Source organism: Triplophysa dalaica, chromosome 3 (assembly GCF_015846415.1).
Source record: "Triplophysa dalaica isolate WHDGS20190420 chromosome 3, ASM1584641v1, whole genome shotgun sequence".
NCBI classification, from domain to species: domain Eukaryota; kingdom Metazoa; phylum Chordata; class Actinopteri; order Cypriniformes; family Nemacheilidae; genus Triplophysa; species Triplophysa dalaica.
Window position 1 is genome coordinate 5787845 of NC_079544.1, and position 19228 is coordinate 5807072.

A 19228-nucleotide genomic window follows, 5' to 3' on the forward strand; every position below is an offset into this window, starting at 1 on the left:
GCTACCTTTGCAAAAATAGCCCTGATTGCTAAACTCACCCGGGGCCGTGAAACTTTACAACAATGTGAACTATAGAAGATAAGCTGACCGATACTGTAAGAAGCCATTAAGAGAGAAAACAACAGCTCCCATCATACTGCTAATATGATAAAAGACAGAAGCAATCAAATGGAGAGGAAATAAAAAGTAAATGAAAGAGTATGACAAAAGATTCAAGGAGAAAGCAGATAAAGTGCTCTCAGCAATTCTGAAATGTTCAAGGACATCTGTTTAAACATCCGGGTCCATTGAGTTGAGCAATTCTTCAGGGCTGACCTTCTCTCTTTCCAGTGCTTTCTACTGACCTCTCGCATTTCAAAGCTAACATCTTTCACTGCCGATGGAGGGCTTCAATCTCCTCAGACTCGTTCAAAGACTTCAGTCGGACATTCGCCCCTGGTTTGTTTATCAAGGCCATAGGTAGCCCACAATGCTTGTGGTCACTGCCAGAAAGCATCTCGCAGAACTGATCTAGCTGGAAGACCAAGACACTTTTTCAGTTTAAGGTAGAGAAGTCTGGTGGCAACACGAGAAACCGCAGCATCAACATCACGAGCGTCTTTACAACATGACACTGTTATTCTAAACACATAAGGCTCCAGCAAAATCCCTCTGCCACACATGAATATCGAATGAACGGTTTCATTTTTTATAGCACAACCTTCCCAGTCCCGGTTAACTCGACTCCTTTAGTTAGGGCACTCTGGGAGTAAACAAGACGGATTCATTCTCCTCAACTGGAATGAAACTAACCAGCGTGGACAATCCTTAAAGAAGCCATTATCCAATCTCTGTGAAGTGAAAGTAATTCTGTTAAAGATGCAGAGCTGCGGCTTCTCGCCCTGCAAGCAGCGGGTCACATTCCTGCTCTCTCATCGGCCGAGACTCTGAAAACCCGCTTCTCATGCTTGATCAATCAATTTGGGGACTTGTCAGGCAGGCCAGCCCAAACCTGGACAAGGGACACAAAAGTGAGGAAGTGACGGTCACCTAAGTGTCAGGTCAATAGAAGTTCACGTCACTCAAACTCGAGCAGCGCACACGCCCATATACATAAAATGCGTCGCATCAGACATTGAGCAGATCATGCCAATCCGGTTCCCTCCATTGCCTCTAATTTTCTTTATGCCATTCGATTCATTATAGATGTGAGATCCTGTTCTTAAATGTGCAGAGCCCGAACACGACAGTACATGTATCAGGCAAATCAAGATGAAGTTAAGATGCCAAACAGAAACAAGGGTCAGCTACAGATGAGATCAGGTTTCAGGAAAAACATTGGCTGACATCTTTTGAGAGTCATTCACTTGGGTCAGGGTGGTCAGATTGTATAACATGACCCGAAGCACTTCCTGGTGTTTACAGACCCTTGTACAGTACTGGAATGATGATGCCTCTAAAAACACATGAAATCCCTTTCAAATTAAAATGTAAATCCTAATTTGTACTTTGGAGTGTGAAGCAAACAGGACGCTGAAATCAGAAACCCATTTTTTTCTTTTCATTTTTAGTTTCGACGATAAATGTTATCACGTACATATATTTTGCATAAACAAATGGCGCTTCCAAAAACAAATGATATACACCCAAATTACGAGTTGCTACCAATAAACCTTGCCTTCATGTCAATGTAACAAGTTTTCTTTTTAAATGAAAGTGTTCAAAATAAATTCAAAAACATGAAGGCAACAAAATGGCTTTGTGTTGGGCAAACAAATGCCCTCTGTTGTGCTACTGTGTTGAATTGCCTTTCAAGTCATTCAGTAACCCTTTATGTCTTTCTAAATTCCAATTCAACACCCGATGTGGCGTGGTCCATTCAATCCAAACTCTCATCAATGTTTCTACTTAAAAGGATCCAAGTTTTTAATACTTAAGAACCATATAAAACATTATCATAAAATCATTTAAAGGAATTTCATCTTCATACCTCAGGTCATGTGACCAAACACAATTCAGGACACGTTTGATAGCATTCCGATACTGATGCTCTTCTAGAAATCATGTGACTTAAATAAACTTTTGAAATAAAAACGCAAATAATTTGTTTAGCAATTATAAAACAATTCTGAAGATGTTCTTGAGAAGCCCCTTTACAAACACACGAAGCACCTATCCAGTGATAACTGAGGCTTCCAAATGTGGCCGTCTCATTTAGCATCATTCTCCAGTCTTACCTTTATGTTCCTCATTGAATATGCCAGACAGAAGCCTTTACTCAAGCAGCAATCTACAGAATTCAGGCAAGCACCAGCCTGTTTGTGGGGTCAGAGCACAACACTTCAGATCAGCCTGAAGATCAGAGTAGACTGTAACACACGGCTCCATGAGGAATCTGTTGTACCGTGTCATGGGCGGGGATAAGGGCGGAGCCTAAAGGCATGCCTGTAGTAGGTGTCAATGGCTCATATTAAAATAACAGCTAATGTTAATATAGAGACACAACACACATAGATTTGTTGTTTTTTTACATGATATGGACGCTTCAGAACAATTTGGATAATTTGACTGACATTTTAAGGCAAGTTATTTTTGTAGGTGCAAATAACATCAAAACAAACCATACCGAAGTACAAAATAACAAAACTACAAATGTGCAAATTGTTTAAAAATGTTTTAAACAACAAAGTGGTGTTTGTGGATATTGTGACTTTTGTTCTCAGATATTGTATAGAAATGTGTAGGTGTTTAGTTAACAACGCCCAACCGATAAATGGCAAAATGATTAGTCATCAGTTACTCACCTCTATGCCATCACAAACCTGTGGCATCTTTCAGTTCGTCGGAAATTCGCTAAGCAGTTTTTACTTCAAATTTATGAATGCTATTGGAGAACCAGGGACAGGCATGGACTCGTCTTACAACATACAACTGGTTGTAAAATGTGCTTCAAGTCCCCTTTAGTGTTTAACAGACCAAAGATTCTTTTTCCTACACATTTTTGTAGGTGCGTCGGCACATCACGAGACGAAAGTCCAACTTTCTGAGTTATTTGAAGAGAGAAAGCGGCGCGTCTCACGTTTTTCCGCGCAGTTTTAGACGCCAAATGTGAATGGGGCCATACACAGGTTTTAAACAAAATGAAGGCAAATAAATTATGCAGAGTTTATATTGGCTTGAACTATCCCTTTAATACGTGTCGCACCATCTAAGGGTGCGCAAGTCAAAGATCGCCTATATTCAAAAGTAGGTGTAGTTTTTCTTGTTTTCCGATAACAATAAATAAAAACACACCTAATATACAGACAACAGGACAAATCGGCTGTCTTTCAGGCATGACAGAGTGATAAAAGACAGCACTAATCCTTTACATACAACTATACAAAGTACTCACTGTAGTTTGACATTTCGCAAGCTGAGCAATTCTTTGTTTTCTGCTCAGCTGTTATTTTTCAACTGCTTACTGGAAATTACATATCAGGTCATTTATGCTTGAAGGGCTTTACACCCAACATTTTGACATCCAGGTGGTGACCAAAAGAAAGAAAATCATGTTCAACAGCTTTCTTTTGTGGTCTAAAATAGAAAGTCACATTGTTTGGGAACAAAGCAAGATCTTTCTATTTGAAATAAACCATCCTTATAAATAATAAAACTGTAAAGAATCTATTACACTTTCTTTCATGTTTTTTGGGGGTGTATTAACATGTTTTGAAATGAAAGACCAACCCCTATTTAAACCAAACAAAGCTGTCAAACCAACAAAGGTCACAGATATTGCAAGGGATGTTTTAGGGGGGTACATAAAGCACATGGAACGACATCTGAGGCTGTTCTCCTGGTCTGACTGGTGCGATGGCTCTGAATCTGAGCTCAGAGTTTTTCATCACTGCTGCGTCCTCAGGGCTCGGTCGGTTTGCCACGGCACAGGCAGAGTCTGGAGTTTGCCGAAACCATGACTAAGTGACTGCTTTGCTGGGAGACCAACGCTGAAGCCCTAGGGCATTCCTTCCCTACAGCATGCAATGCAATAAACTACATCCAGTAAAGCCTAAATCAAACAAGTGATTCTTTAAATTACATATCGTGCAAAAAGTGTTTGCTTTTGCTGAAATCATCTTTACCCTCTCGCCGAGCATGTAGGCCCTCTGCTGTGACAGCTGCTAAGGTTGCAGTAGGGGTAAGCCAAAACATACTTGTTCAAATGAAAAACAAAATGTGTTTTCAAAAGTACTAGGACGTATTAATGAAAGAGATCATGAATCATATTTATGATGAAAGAGAAATGAATCATTTTTGTGATCTACATTTCACTGTCAGTTCGAAGCGACGGGGCCAAAAAAGAAATGAAACCTTTAATTCTTAGAAGAATGTTATCAAGAAACTCAGTCTAGACTTACAGTACACTAGGTCAATAATAATGGTCTGTTCGTAATCTTAAAGTTGTATATGAAAGAAATAAAAGGTGATCTATGTACCAAAAGAGAAATAGGAATATGAAACCAATGCTTTAAAGAAGACTGACTTTGTAATATCTACTGGCTGGTTTGGATGTAAAGCCTTGATGAGGGTTAAACAAATGTATTGAGAATAAGTTCCAAAGTTTTATACACAAATCAAAGTATATGAAGTTAAGAGAAAAATCAGCTGAAGCAGAAGAGAGAGAGAGAGAGAGAGAGAGAGAGAGACAGAGAGAGAGAGAGAGAGAGAGAGAGAGAGAGAGCGCAGCTGGAAGCCCAGGAGCGCAGTGACTTTGAGACCACTGCCTCGGAGCACACATATGCTTCTCAAATGCTTTTTTTAATCACCCTAATTTGTCTTTCTTTACACACCTCTGCTTTTTCATGATTCTACATGTACACAAACAATTTTTAACAACATACTTATCAGGACAGTGACCAATTAAAAAAAAAAGACTCCCAGGTTAGTCAAATCAGACTGTCAAACTAACTTATATACTGCATGTATGTTTTTATAAGGTATTATCATATATAATGTAATAGTTATATGCTCATATTTTAGTAGGTCATACGTTCTATATATAATATTTTTTAGGATGCATGCATGCCTAAGCCTTCATATCACTAATACACGTTCTAAAAAAAGGCTTTTTTGCCCAAAATCTGTTATTTTTTAATAATTAGTAATTAGTAAATAGTAATTAAAAAATTTATAATTTTGTGAAATTTTTTATCTTGACTGCCATTGGACACTGTAATTTGTTGTTGAAGCACAAGAGGTGAATTCCATCTCTTGTGTTTCGGTAAAAAAAAAAATATTAGATGTAATCTGCTACCATTTCTCTCAATCTCTTAACATTAAAGGAGGCATGAATTTAAATCACAATTTTACCCTGAGCTTCTGTTATGTAAGAGGGAATCGTATTCATGCAAACATCATGTAAATGTTAGTAGTGAAACGCCCTTGTTACTGATATTACACCTGTTATTGACACAAGGCCCAGCGAACGCCATCTGTGACGACATTGATAGGATGAACACCACAGAAAGAATATCAACGACTACTACCCACTACGAACCAGATAGAGCGAGCAAGCAATAAACAAACATACCGTTAAAGATATCTAAATATTGTGCCATCCCTGGTTGTGGAAAAATACAGTCGCTGCATAACCTTCCTTCGGATTCCGATATTAGGAATGCGTGGTTAAAGTTTATTTTCAAAGACATTCCAGCTCATGTGGGAAAAACATGGAACCTTTGTTGGTTTCATTTCTCAGAGGATTCATTCGTGAATAAGGCAGAGGTCGACTTGGTGGAGGGACTTAGATTAAAAAGCAGTGCTGTGCCATCAATATTGGATCCGAAAGGAATGGCACGGCAATCTTATGTGAGTAAAACATTTTTGTACTATGCATCACTATTGCTTTGTTAGAGATCGCTTAATGTGCCCTGACCACTATTCGCACGAGATTAGTATTACCTGGGGACCTCTAGTCATTTGTATTAATTGGAGAAGTTGTCTGTGATCTTAAGCCCGTGCGAATCTCTCTCTGATTTGGTGGGCTCATTTATAATTTTTCAAGGTTTTGTACTCCGTTTGCGAATAATGGAGGCTGTTTTTAACTATTTTAGTATTATTGCGGGTGCTAGGTGATATCCATAAGTTACCGGGAGTCTCCCATTTGTTTATTCATCTTGGAAACTTTGTAACATTTGAGACACGATCATTACCCGATCTTTCGTCCGGTTTGCGATCACAGGTCTCAAATGTTGACAGGTACGGTCATATATCATTAAACGCAAGTTAGGGTTACAACTATAGGCTATACAAACTAAACGCAAATGCCTTTCCATCACATCTGGGAAATACGTCAGTAAATTTGAGTGAAATCATCCCGTGCGAATGCGTGAAATACTGATGTGGGGCAGTAATTTATAAATCACAGGAGGTCTCCTGATAATACTAATGCCGTACAAAAACTGTGAATGGTGCTAATGTGTAACCTAACATCACGCCTAGAACCAAATTCACAGAAGGCTCCAACTACGCAAACTGATATCCAATCAAAGCAGTGGGCTTTTACTTATAGTCTTAAATGCGGCACAGCCATTAAAACCGGGCGATTGTAGAACTGGCCTCAAAACCCGGGGAAGAAAATAGCCTATTACTTATTAATTTTGATTTTTTTATGTAAAAATCACGTGAACGTCATAAGTAGACCACATATAACAGTATAAAACAATAACAAAGCCCAGTTCATCACACCTTCAATTCTGTTAATACTGCCCGCTAGATCATTACACGACACACAAAATTAAACCAAAAAGTGTCGCAACATAACAAATTCAGCACACTGTGAAGACATTCTGACCCAGTGAGATATTACCACCACATAATTACAGCCTCAATCTGACATTCTTATTATCTTAATTATAAATCAAGCATTTACAGATATCAGCATGGCGCAGAATTAACCACATTACTGATACAGAGACTCGGCAAAGAGCCCAGGCTGTTAAATACAGAGCTGAATCTGCAGGACAGCAATAATGAGAGGGAAAGGCATGGCTGTGACAGTACCTGTGACAACACTGGACTATTTTAAGGGAAGTTACAGAATGAATGCAATAGTTATTTCAGGTTGTGCGCATTTCAAGCCTGAAAGGGATAATAGGATGTTTTTTCGGGTTGGCGCTTAAGCTGTGGCACATGCACTTTCTCCTCTGTGTATTCGTGTGTGTCAGGACACCTGAGACTATGATGCATCAGCCTCTCAACAACCATCAAAAAAATCAACACACTTCATTAAATGACCTGTGTAGTGCGTCTATACAAACAGTGCCTTCACCCCAGTCATATAACGAGACGTTACATTTTCTATGAGTTCTAGGAAAGAAATAGTACTCTGTACAATGAAAAAAAAAAAAAAAAAAAACTGTAAAGATGTAAATCACCGGTTTTCTCCATGTATGATGCATGTGTTAAGATAAAAGGTCAAATATGCAAAATACGTCACTGTTTGAAAGTATGTACCCAAACACTAAAACAGAAACGTCCATGCAACCACCTCAAGGTCAGGTGTGTGAGATCTTTCAAAGGTCTCATCCCAAACATCAGGGACACACAGTAACGCATGTTATGTTCTAACCTAAATAGATAAGACTGCAGACGAAATATAGATATCTACCTCTCAAGGAAATGAATAATAAAAAAGAGAGGTTGGGTTATCATCACTAGTCAAGGGTTGCAAACAAAACCCCTCCGAACATCACATTAGAGGTGTAAGAGGAAAAAAAAGGAATTCAATGACAGAATCAAAGAACAGTTTTAAGCACCGTATGGCCATATTCTCTCTTACTCAATGTGCCCATTTGGCTGGATTTTAACAGCACTTCAAATGCTTCTTGCTTGAATTTGTCATCATCTTGAACAAATGTTCAAGAGCATAACTTAATGACAATGCAGTTTAAAACTTTCCTGAACGTCATATATATGAAACAGATTTAATTAAAGACCAACATTCCTGGCAACCCTACAGACTAAGCAAGATCAAGGCGATAAACACACACTTCCGATACTTAAAACCAGCCACACAATCTCTCAATTAAAAAAAGCAAGCTTTATCTTCATCACCTACCGAAAGCAATCTCATTTTGTTGCGTCCGGGTTTTTTTTTTTTTCAAGTTACGCGACTGTTACTTTCTCCTAATTTGCACTTGCAGAATAGATGAACGGAAACAGAAGCAAAGGAAAGGATGCGACCGAAATTAGCCCTGCACGTAAATCTGTAAGGCACAATGCCCCTTATCGGATATCTATACGTTTTATTTCCAACAAATCTTCCCCATGACTGTTTAAGTGCCTTGGTGACTAAAAAGGAGGTAAGGCGAGAGAGAAAAAGAGGAGAAATATGGGCCAGCCGGCATTCAGCTCCATCTCTCCTGCCCACTTCCTTGGAAACTTTATCACATACCCTTCCACCAGCGTCGCCAGAACTTCCCACTGCAATTTGTTATAAAAACTTTTCAGTTGGCCCACACGTGGTCTGGTTTTTAAAAAGCTACAGCCCCTTTCTCACGTGGTCCGAAGGCTATTGAGTCGTCACAGGCCCCCTGAATGATGGCTGAAAAATAAGGCACTGCAGACAATGCAAAGTCTTGATTAATTCAGTTCTTTCAGGACCCTGCACCGTCGTCCGGGCAGCTCTGTACAATTGCCGCTTTGATGCGACAGTTAACACGCTCGCGCTCGCTCACTCGAGAGATGCAAGATTTTGAATTTCCCTCTTTCCGTTTTTGTACCGAATGCTGGAAAATTGAAATCTGTTTGCGATGAAAGATGATGTACTGACCTGATCGGCCGTACGCGCCGCCCTGCTGTCCGACTCCGACATGATTCAATACTGACCGGTAGTTGTCTCGCTTCAACTCTCAAGTTCTTCATTCACACCTTTGCGTTTCGCTTCCGCCGAGAGACAGGAAAAAGAACCCCTTCCTTTCGACTGGGGTTGATTAATGCCTGAATTATTTTCACCTCATTTCATCTGATGGAGTTCTGTTTCCTCTCCGCCTCTTTCAATCACTCGCCGTGGAAGGTCCCCCTCCACCACCGCCACTTTCTTTCTCTCCCTCCCTCCCTCCCTCCCTCTCTCCCTCTCTCACTCTCTCTCTCGCTCACTTTCTCCCTCCCTTTCTGCTTCTCTCCCTCCCCTCACCTCCTCGTCAAGCTGTACTTTAGGTTAGGGTGAGCACCCCCCTCCTTCTGTATCCCCATTCTGAAAAACAGACAGAAGAGATCCACAGCCTTTGCCTTTACCTCCACAATGAATGGAGTCGTTGTCATTCCAGGACTTTGGCTGCATACTGAGTGCTAGGAGCTGCTAGCTTAGCTGCCTGGAGTCACAGTCACTGCCAAGCTTTTCAGCGGCCGGCCCGCACGATAAAAGACAAAAGTAAGGAGAGGTCCACTTCCATGAGGCGTGCTACTCTCGCCGTCTCCGCATTTCGTCCACTTGTTCTCGAGGCAGCTGCACCCAGACCACCAACGCTCCCATTCAGCCACACTTGACTTTCAAATCCTCGTTCCCTGACATTGCCAACTCCCCTGTAAGGTCCTACAAGAGGCCAGCGGAAGTATATACCCTTTACTGTCTCTTTGCAGGTTATTAGATTTGCCAACCCATATGTAAACGAGAACAATTGAGGTCATTACAGGCCTGAAAGAAGCGGCACAACAATTCATGTGAAAAGATACTGGCAAAAAGGATTTCTCCAAAATGGTCCGATCTCATTTGCAGCTCTTGGCAGTGGACCCAACCGAGTATCCTGTTATTGGTGTTAAAAGTTGACTTGTGGCTCTCAGCCTAATGAGCATTTGATAGAGGTGTACAATGATGGTGATGCATTTAATGAGCGGACAGTTGCAAAAAAAGATACAGCACTGACACTTGTATCAACACCACATTATGGAATTGACCAAACTACGCATGGTGACCAAATGCAGTTGATGTTATCATTATTTAGTTTTATTATTTACCACATATAATTGGTTTTCCACTAGTTTAGGTGCTAGTTGAAAGAGATAGCTTTCCCCAAAAGCTCAATTATTCAAGTTCAAGATCATTTATTTACATTCATGTCATTTTTAACATGTATGACTTTCTTTCTTCTTCAAGAAACATAAAAGAAGAAGAAAACAACATTGACTTCCAATGTATGGACAAAAAAACAGACATTTCTCAAAATATCCTCTTTTGCGTTCCACAGAAGAAAGTCATATGTCATTTGGAATGATTTAAGTGTTGACAGAATTAACTATCCCGATTTACTCTCTCTCATCCTGACATATAAGGATTGAAAATCGAATTCAACTTTGTGGTATTGCAAATGTTAACATCTTCATACACATGTCATATTTTTCCACTGGACGGCAATTTAATTCAAATAAATTATATATATATATATATATATATATATGGTGCTTTTCACAATGTTGCATTGATTCAAAGCACATTTACAAAACAGTACATGGTTTATAGAAAGAGAAGACCATTCTAAAAAAGCAATGTTAATGGAAAGATAATCTAATATCAGCAGTCTCCCAAGCCAACACGGCACAGTGACGAGGAAACAAAACTCGATAACACTTTATTTTACGGTGCCCTTGTTACACGTTACATGTATTTACTATAGTACTAACGACAAATTATGCATAATCACATGTAACTAACCCTACTTAAATGTATAGTTACAGTGTAACACAGGCACTGTAAAATAAAGTGTAACCCAAAACTCTAATGATGAAAAATTGAGAATAAAATCTTGGAAGAGACCAGTCTCAGCCAGGAGGACCAGTTCTCCTCTGATACATTAGAGCTGCACTCAGTAACAACACAACATCTTCAGAATTTTCTTAAATCGTACTCACATAATATGGATCATGAGATCGTGCTCAAACTGGAGAATTTGCACAACTATCTATACAATATCTAAACAACCTATACAATGATTTGTATAGGAAAAAAGCATTAGTCTGAAGTTTTCTAGGTTTTTCCATTCTAAGACAGAAAGGAATATATAATTTATCAAATTATGCATCACCTTCTATCCATAATAGTGAAAAGTATTTTTTGATGAGGTGAAAGTGAGGTTTGATGCCTGCGAGTTATTGATGATGCTCTCTCAGCTGAACATAAACTACATCTGGTCTGTCTGACCCTTTAGGCACAGATAAAGATGAGCATCTCTTTACACATAACTACACAAATGAAACTAAATTATCCTGCAACATTTCTGGCGTAGTTAAATCCATTGTCTAGTGCTTAGATCGGATGCATGTTGAGCAAGGCTGCAATAATGTAAAGACTAGCCAATTGGTGAGGTCCACTAGTTTATCTAGATTGTTTTGACTGTGTGCTGCTAAAGTTGATTTTGTGAATGTTTTGTTGTGAATATTTATAAAAACATTTTGTCATTTTGGACATTGAATGATCCAATTCTGCAGGTTCCAAAATAAGAAAACACAACCAAATTTTATGACCCGTTTTTAGAAGCATTAATAATGTGATTTGACAATTTGATGAATAGATTAATTGATACAGTTGAGGTCAAAAGTTTACATCCCCATTGCAGATTTGGGAAAATGCTGAAAATTTCGAAAAAATAAGAATTAATTTAGTCCTGCTCTGAACAAGTTATTCAAGAAAGAAATGTTAACAAAGCTCACACCAAATAATAATTAAAAAAAATAGCCCAGGTCAAAAAAGTGCAGCCCCATATTATTAAAACTGTATGATGCTTTCTGAACAATCAATGACAGTTTTTATTTTGTCATAGTTGTTAAAGGGTTTTTTGTTTGTCTTGAGTCATTAAAATGTCCACTGATCTTCAGAAAAATCATCCAGGTCCGGCAGAATCTTTGCTTTTACATTTTTGTATATTTGACTTGTGTACATCAGTAACTGTATGAAGTTGATATGGGGGGAGGCGGAACTAAATGTGGGCACCCATTGCAACAAACCACAGATATATGACTGCATTTAAATTACCGCGTACGGTTCATGTCCAGCATCTTTAAGCGCTGGGACCGCCGCACCATCCATCAGTTTCAAACGATCTCCAAATCCAGCATTATATCCACCGTTTCCATATTGCCCCCAAAAAGTCACCACCTGGATGAAATAGATAAAAGCCTCCCATTGGATGGAGGTCTAGGTTCAGCAACGTTATGTGCCCAAAGGATGAGGTCAGCTGACTACCTGAATATACTGAGTGACCAGGTTATTCCATTAATGAGTTTTTTCTTCCCTGATGGCACAGGCGTATTCCAAGTTGACAATGCCAGGATTTATCGTGCTCAAAATGTGAAAGAGTGAGAGACATCATCTTCACACATGGATTGGCCACCATAGAGTTCACAACTTAACCACATTTAGAATCTTAGAGATGGACTGGAGAAGACTTTGCACAGCCGTCCGGCTCACCCATCATCAATAAAAGATCATGGCGAAAAATTTATGCTGGACACATTTATGCTGAAACTAAAACTCTGTACGGGAAAATTTTGGACATTCTGGACATTGCAGAAGCTTATTGAAACGATGACACAACGAATGCATGCCGTAATCAAAGCTTAAGGCGGTCAAATAAAATATAAGAGTGTGTGACTTTTTTGCACGGGCAGTGTATAACGTCCATCACTAAAATGCCTTGAACAAACAAACACACCTCAAGTTCTCTCACTAATCGCAAGACTAATGAGATGCAGGCCTACAGCATTGTCATTGAAAATGTTAAATGAGTCAGAATGCATGAAACACGTTGCATCCCCTTTAAATTTAGGATTTCTTATTTGTCGAAATGAAACGTTGATTAATATCGGCCAAAGACAACACAGGGAGGCCAGCGGAGGAGGGCGGATAAACATAGCAGTCAGAGGGGCACTTGTCCTCAGGTACGAAAAGAGGCACATCCATCAGCACTCGAATCATTTTGATGAAATTTGACCATCTTTAGTAATAGTTGATAGTTCACAAGTAAAGTATTAGTAGACAACTACAAAATAATATTATGTTAGACTGTGATCTTTTGTGTAATCACTATGGCCGTTTGGGTAGAATGTTTGTATACTTTTAACCACCTCCGAGGATAGTGGGGGTCTCTAGTCACAGGCTCTTGGGGGTCGCGGGCTGAAAGTTTGGGAACCCCTACCTTAGGTGTTTCTTACTTATAGACTAGTTGACTAGTCATTAACATAAACTGTTCGATTCAAATTAGTCGGAACACACATCCCTAGCCTTGAAAAGTTTATTTTCATGTACCCTTTTCTGTATGTCCCACCAACTATAGGCAACTGATTAAGACCTTGTTGATGTATTTGTGACACCCACCCACATATATATCCGCACACATAGCTTCGGGCAGCTCCTTGTGTCTGAGCCACGAGCCCGGCTGTAAGGGAATCTGACACAGCCGGTCATTAGAGACTCCTCAGAGGCCCCAGCCAACCCCTATTAGTCAAGCAGCAGCACGGGGCCTCGCCTCCCATCACAAAAACACTCACTTCTAATGAGGATATGTACACTCTATTTGCAGTGCTCCATATCAATAGCATAATGGCAAGCGATAAGAGCAAGAGAAGGACTGAGGCATTGAAACTGAATAAAAACATGAAAACAAAACTCTTTACAAGGATACAAAACAAGTGTGCACACTGGGGCTGAGATCTCCTACTTGGACGCTCATCTCTAATAAACAGTGCCCATTTAAAAAAAGGAAAAATATTATAAATAAATTCCAATGTAGATATCGGTGATTATAAATTTTTATAATGAACGTGGAGAATAGACTGCCAATTGTAAACACAGACAGATTTTCACTACAAAATTATTGTGGCTATAAGATTTCGCAGGTTACATATCTATTGAAATTTGTTTTAAATCAATTAATAGTCTAAAGTGTGTTTATTTTGTGCTTTGTCTTTTTTCGTTATTGTATCATATTTCAAATATACGTGTAGGATAAGAGTTTGTGGCTCCTAGGGCAAATTTTGAAATGGGTGCTAAATAGTGTACTATTAACAATATAAGTAATCATCATTTAATATATGGTAAGTGTATATTTTACATGTTTTAATACACTTTCTAAAATGATAAATATTGTTATATCGTGACATTCCTAGTGTCAGATATTAAAATGCGGTATACTGTAATTGTTTAGAATAACTGCTTGAATCACAATGCTTGAATCCTTTATCAACAACTTACATACTATAATACTTAAAGTATTTCGCTTAACAATAACTTGTTCTTGCAGAATACTTGGTAAGCTTTTCGTTAGAAATGATAAGGTCAGGGGTTTAACCCCAGAGATCACACATACAGTACTAATAAAGTCGCTCAGGACAAAATGCCAAATATTTAAATGTTAAACACCTTTATTAAGAGCCCAATGAAGTAGCTCATGAGTTTACACCATTTATGATTTATATCATTGCAATTTCAAATGGCACTTGCACCCTATGAGTCAACAAACAAAACGCTTAACCAGCAGGGTTCCCAAAAACCTAACATTTTACAACCTTCCCTTCAGTCCTTACCCTACCACAGTACAAAATGAGACATCGAGAGAGAAGCACAGAGCTAAATTGCTCTGCAGAAGAAGATGCTGTCATCAATTTAGACTCATGGGTCATGTGGAGCTAACAACCAAGGTTAATATCGTATCCTCTTTTGTAACCTGAATATAGGAAAGTAACACAAGAGGTTTCCAATTTCACCAGAGAGCTTTGGTGAATGTCATTTCCAGCAAAAGCCCTTAAGCAGGTGTTTCCCATTCAGAGCACGTTCCCTCTATTGACAAGCAGAACAAGAGGGCCTCAGTGAGGGCTAAAATACTACTGCTGACTGAAAACGTCACTTTTTCAAACTTAGTGCAGGCTTTGATGAACCGTCTCCTTCCGGAACTCTCTTTTGCCCTATTTACAATCCAGAGTGGTATGTCCAACACACAAAAGCAACTCTAAGCAAAGACACAAAACAGAGGACCACGGTTTTAGATAATCTACTCACGAGATTTTTAGCCCCTGCACAAGACAACCGCAAAGCTGAAAAACTGTGCGGCTTACATACAGGCATGCTGGTAATATCTAAAATAGGAAACCCTAATCGAGTCATTCCTATGGTCATACTTAAAAAAACAAGAGCCTTTCATAATGTCACAGCAAACCAAAGGAAGCAGTGGTAATAGTCTTGCTAAACATCAAAGATTTTTTTTTTTAAACTCACTAAGCTGACAATTTTAGTTTTGGTTTTAAAACGGTAACTATCATCATGAATCATGACTATATTGTATATGAATAAAATAGTTTCTTAGGATTTTTTTTATTTAGCATAACAGATGAAAACTTTATGATTAAGATATAAAGATATAAAGATTAAAAAAATACTTTAAATAAAAGAAGGTATAAAAACATTAAAAGGTTAAAGTTCTGCGATTTCTCAAGTTCTGCTTTGGCCAATCAGCTGAACACAATGTGACTTGGTGTGTTTTACAGAATTGAGAAAGAAAAAGTTTGTAAATTGGGAAGCTAACTAGCTTTAGAAGAAATAAGCATTAAGACAACTACAAAGTGAAAGCTCACGAAACTAAAACAGGCCAATTTGAACTAGTCAATTCATATCATTTGAATATATGTAAAATGGCTCCTATTAACAGGGTTCAAATAAAGAAGACAATTTTAATAACAGGCTTTCTGATCCCATGGCTTCACTTTGACATACATATTCATGTCTATCATTAAAAATCAATTTAATATGCTTCCAATCTCAACAGTGCTGACAATGCCACCAAAAAGGGTGTCCTTCTTGTTTGTAACTTCTTGTACGGAAATGCTTACTTTGTACAGCAGGAAGTAACGCAGTGAATCTTAATCCGAGTCCATGTCGGGCCAGACGTGCCAGTGAAAAGTCTGGCACAGACATTGTTGGGGGCAACACGGAGACATATTTATGGACCTTCGCCTGAAAACAACTTCCTGCCCCGTTCCTTTGGTGTGTGTTTGGGGCAGAAAGAGTCTGTGACGTCTGCCTGGTCCAATGGCTTTCTGGACGCCGAAGAGCAATTTCCAACGCTTGGATTAACCTGAAACTTCCACGATTCGCCCCCACTCACACTACCTCCTGCCATAATTTGGCTAGAAGGGCCCCAGCTGCTAATTCTTTATAAATAGCGTGTAGCTCAGATCTCCTCCGGGGAGAATGGGGCTCAGAGGAGTCGCTTGGGCACAAATCATGCTGGAAAAAGCACACAACATACACATTTCAACAAACATATGGGACCATTGCTGAGGATGAAATTGAGGTACATGTGACTTTGACTTGCCTCACGTGGATTAAACTGTCAGCCAATCAGAACAGTGAAAACAATAAATCAAGCTGTAGTTAAGTCTAAGGGGGAAAGGAGGAAAAAGTTGGTATTTGATTCATTTGTTAAATCAAAACTCATCTGATATTTTGAAAACTTACACATGCAATTGAAATGATTACAGGGGCAAGTATTAGGATCCTCCTTGTTTTGACAAACAGTTGAAAATCTTTTTTCAACTCAAGAGTGCAAAGACCCTGAACTACAGAACAGAGTTTACAAGTTGTCTTTTGGGTGAAGTTCTTTTCTCTCAGCACACAAAATAAACCAGTACAAAGCAGTAGAGGCTCTGTGACACTTGAGCGAAGCTTCCTGTCAAGGGTACATGTGAGGCACACAGTGAGCACTGTTTACCCTAGTAGAAAACATAAGTCATTTTAATGGAAACTACACAATTGTTTTATGGGACATTTTATAGTTTGTTGTGTAATACAGCAACAAAAAAGATTGAGACTGATTTAAAACGGTGTATATCAATTATTCTTATTACTAAAGACAAAATATAATTCAGTAACAAAAATCCATGTTGTCATGGCTCAACTGGTAGAGCGTAGCACTATCCACATTAAGGTTATAGGTTTGACACCCAGGGACACAGAAACTGAAAACTGTATACTTGGAAGTTCTATAAGTCGCTTATAATAAAAAACATCATCCAAATGCTTTAATGTAAAAAAAAAAAAACTTTGACCACAGTAACCTTACTTCCAATGTCAAAGACTGATTTGAATTAGAAATTCTGCTTTTCATGGCTTTATTATGGATTTCCTGGCACCTAATTTTTTACATGATTTGGTAAACACAATGGCAAGGTTTGTGCTGCTGTGATCTTTTAACATGGAGAGCTTCAGAATGATAAATAATAGGTCAAGGGGCTGGTTCTCTGGAGAAACCCTGAGAACAGCAGACCCCCCCACAACCCAGGCCTTTTTCTTCTATTCTCACCAGAACGGGGGGAGCAGGTTGGGTTCAAGCGCAACAAATTACCTAAATATGAGCTGAAAAGGCTTTAAGGGACTTCAAGTCAATCGTTGAAAATAATATTAATAAAAGATGAGAAGAAGCCAGGTGGGTGGAACGCGGCGATAAACTGCAGTCCATAATTTCGGCAGGCTGTGACAAAAAGTGTCTCGTTCTTGGTCCGTATTTTTGTTTAGTCTTGGCAGAATAGTGGTACCTTCCAATATAAAAGCGAGAGGAAGAAACAGAAAAACTTAATTTTCTGCTTGAGTGGATACTTCTAAGGGAATCTAAAGCCCGAGACTCAATAGGCCCTTTTTGAAAAGGGGAGTATATTTTAAAGGAATCGCAGCAGTGGACGTGTTTGGCATTTGGTGGCCTTTGTCCTCCAATTGTGCGTACTCCATGGTGGCTGCCTTCTCTGTGGGCTTGTTGCACTCCCCAGTCAGGAAAGTCAGTGCCTCAAACATAGACAGAAATCATGTTTGACTTCCCCTGCGCTCAGCCACATCTGTTCTCATGCCCCTGAAGGCGCTACGGTTGCACGGTTACAAAGACACGAACGCTGAGGCTAATGTGAGTGTCGAACAGCTCAATATGTTCCTTACGTAAGTATGAAAGTGCTGCTGACCCAAGAATGGCCTTGACGTTAACCCTCATCACCTAAAACTGAGACTATTGATTGTGAATAAACAGAAAAGATCTAAAATAAAGCATAAAAAATTAAAGGACTTTTTGACATTTATGTTAACCAATAATGACTGAAATTTAAACAGCATTTAAGGCACCACAAACGCACTCCTTACAGGAAAGCATCTTAGGCAGCATCATATGTTTAAAGATAAAACTGTTCGAAGAACATATTGCAACAATTTCTTTAATAAAATTTGTCCAGGATGATGCACAGATTCAGGAAAAATTATCAATCCTTATATTGTTTATTATGATATATTGAGTTGTAAATTGATTTCAAAACAAAAATGTGTCCAATTACTGTAAAATTGACAATTTCAATAAACATTTATGTTCTTTATTTGTATATTTTATTAATTACGAGTCTTGACGTGGATAAGCAAAATGTGCTAAAGCTAAACTTTCTTTGTATATTCCAGTAAGTCAATTCTTGTGCATTGCACATGAGGAGCACCGTTTGTGTGGACTGCGCGAGTGACTGGGAGGAAAGAGTTTTGAACAAAGCCTTAAGCCTGTTTTTTACTTCTACGTCGGACCTACACCATAGTCTACGTAAAGACACATACCCTACGCCATAGCCTGACGCGCACTTCTCCAAAAATGTAACGCCGCGTCAATGCAACGTGGACCGCAAGCACTGTGATTGGTCTGCTTGGACCTCTCCCTTCAGGTCAAAAAAACTCAACAATAGCGTCTCGTTTCCTCATACGCTTTTCTGAATGAATTATAAAAATAAATTACGTATTATTTCTTTATTTTACAACTCAAGCTGCAAACGTGACTGCTAAATACTTCTCATACACAGTACACAACGAACCGCTGCTTCTTCGGCTCACGTTTTGCTTACACAAGCAACAAACAATGGAAACTGATGCCTAGTGGCCATTGCATGTCGACGCGGACAATGACGTACAAGTATAAACGAAAACCAGCGCATTGCCTACGGCGTACAGGCTACGCCAAAAGTAAAAAAACACGCTTTAGACGTCCAGGATAACAGAAACCAACTGTATAAATACAATTCACTAGTTTATTTTTATATTTGTTGACACAGTGTTTGAGTGCACAAGGCAAAATAATGTACAGCAAAAGCTCAGCATCCCATGGGATTGAAGAAAACCTAGTCTTAGGGATCCATTATTAGTTTTCGTTTAATTTCCACTTCACAGTAAGCAGCACACATTAACCCTGGGAGATGTTGGAGTACAGCC

General features: G+C 39.0%; 1 protein-coding gene across 8 annotated transcripts in view; it reads right to left on the reverse strand.

The window, feature by feature from the left end:
* slc6a9 (solute carrier family 6 member 9) overlaps positions 1 to 19228 on the reverse strand; it is a 95984-nt gene that overhangs the window by 15981 nt on the left and 60775 nt on the right. Inside the window, exon 1 of one of the 8 annotated variants that reach the window (XM_056742662.1) lies at positions 8795 to 9006. The exons of 6 other annotated variants lie outside the window; for them this stretch is intronic. In XM_056742662.1, coding sequence (XP_056598640.1) covers positions 8795 to 8836 — 42 coding nt within the window. In that variant the 5' untranslated portion in view covers positions 8837 to 9006. Of the gene's footprint in view, positions 1 to 2216; positions 2353 to 8794; positions 9007 to 19228 lie in introns of those variants that run through there. One more of the 8 variants, XM_056742669.1, reaches the window with a different exon arrangement.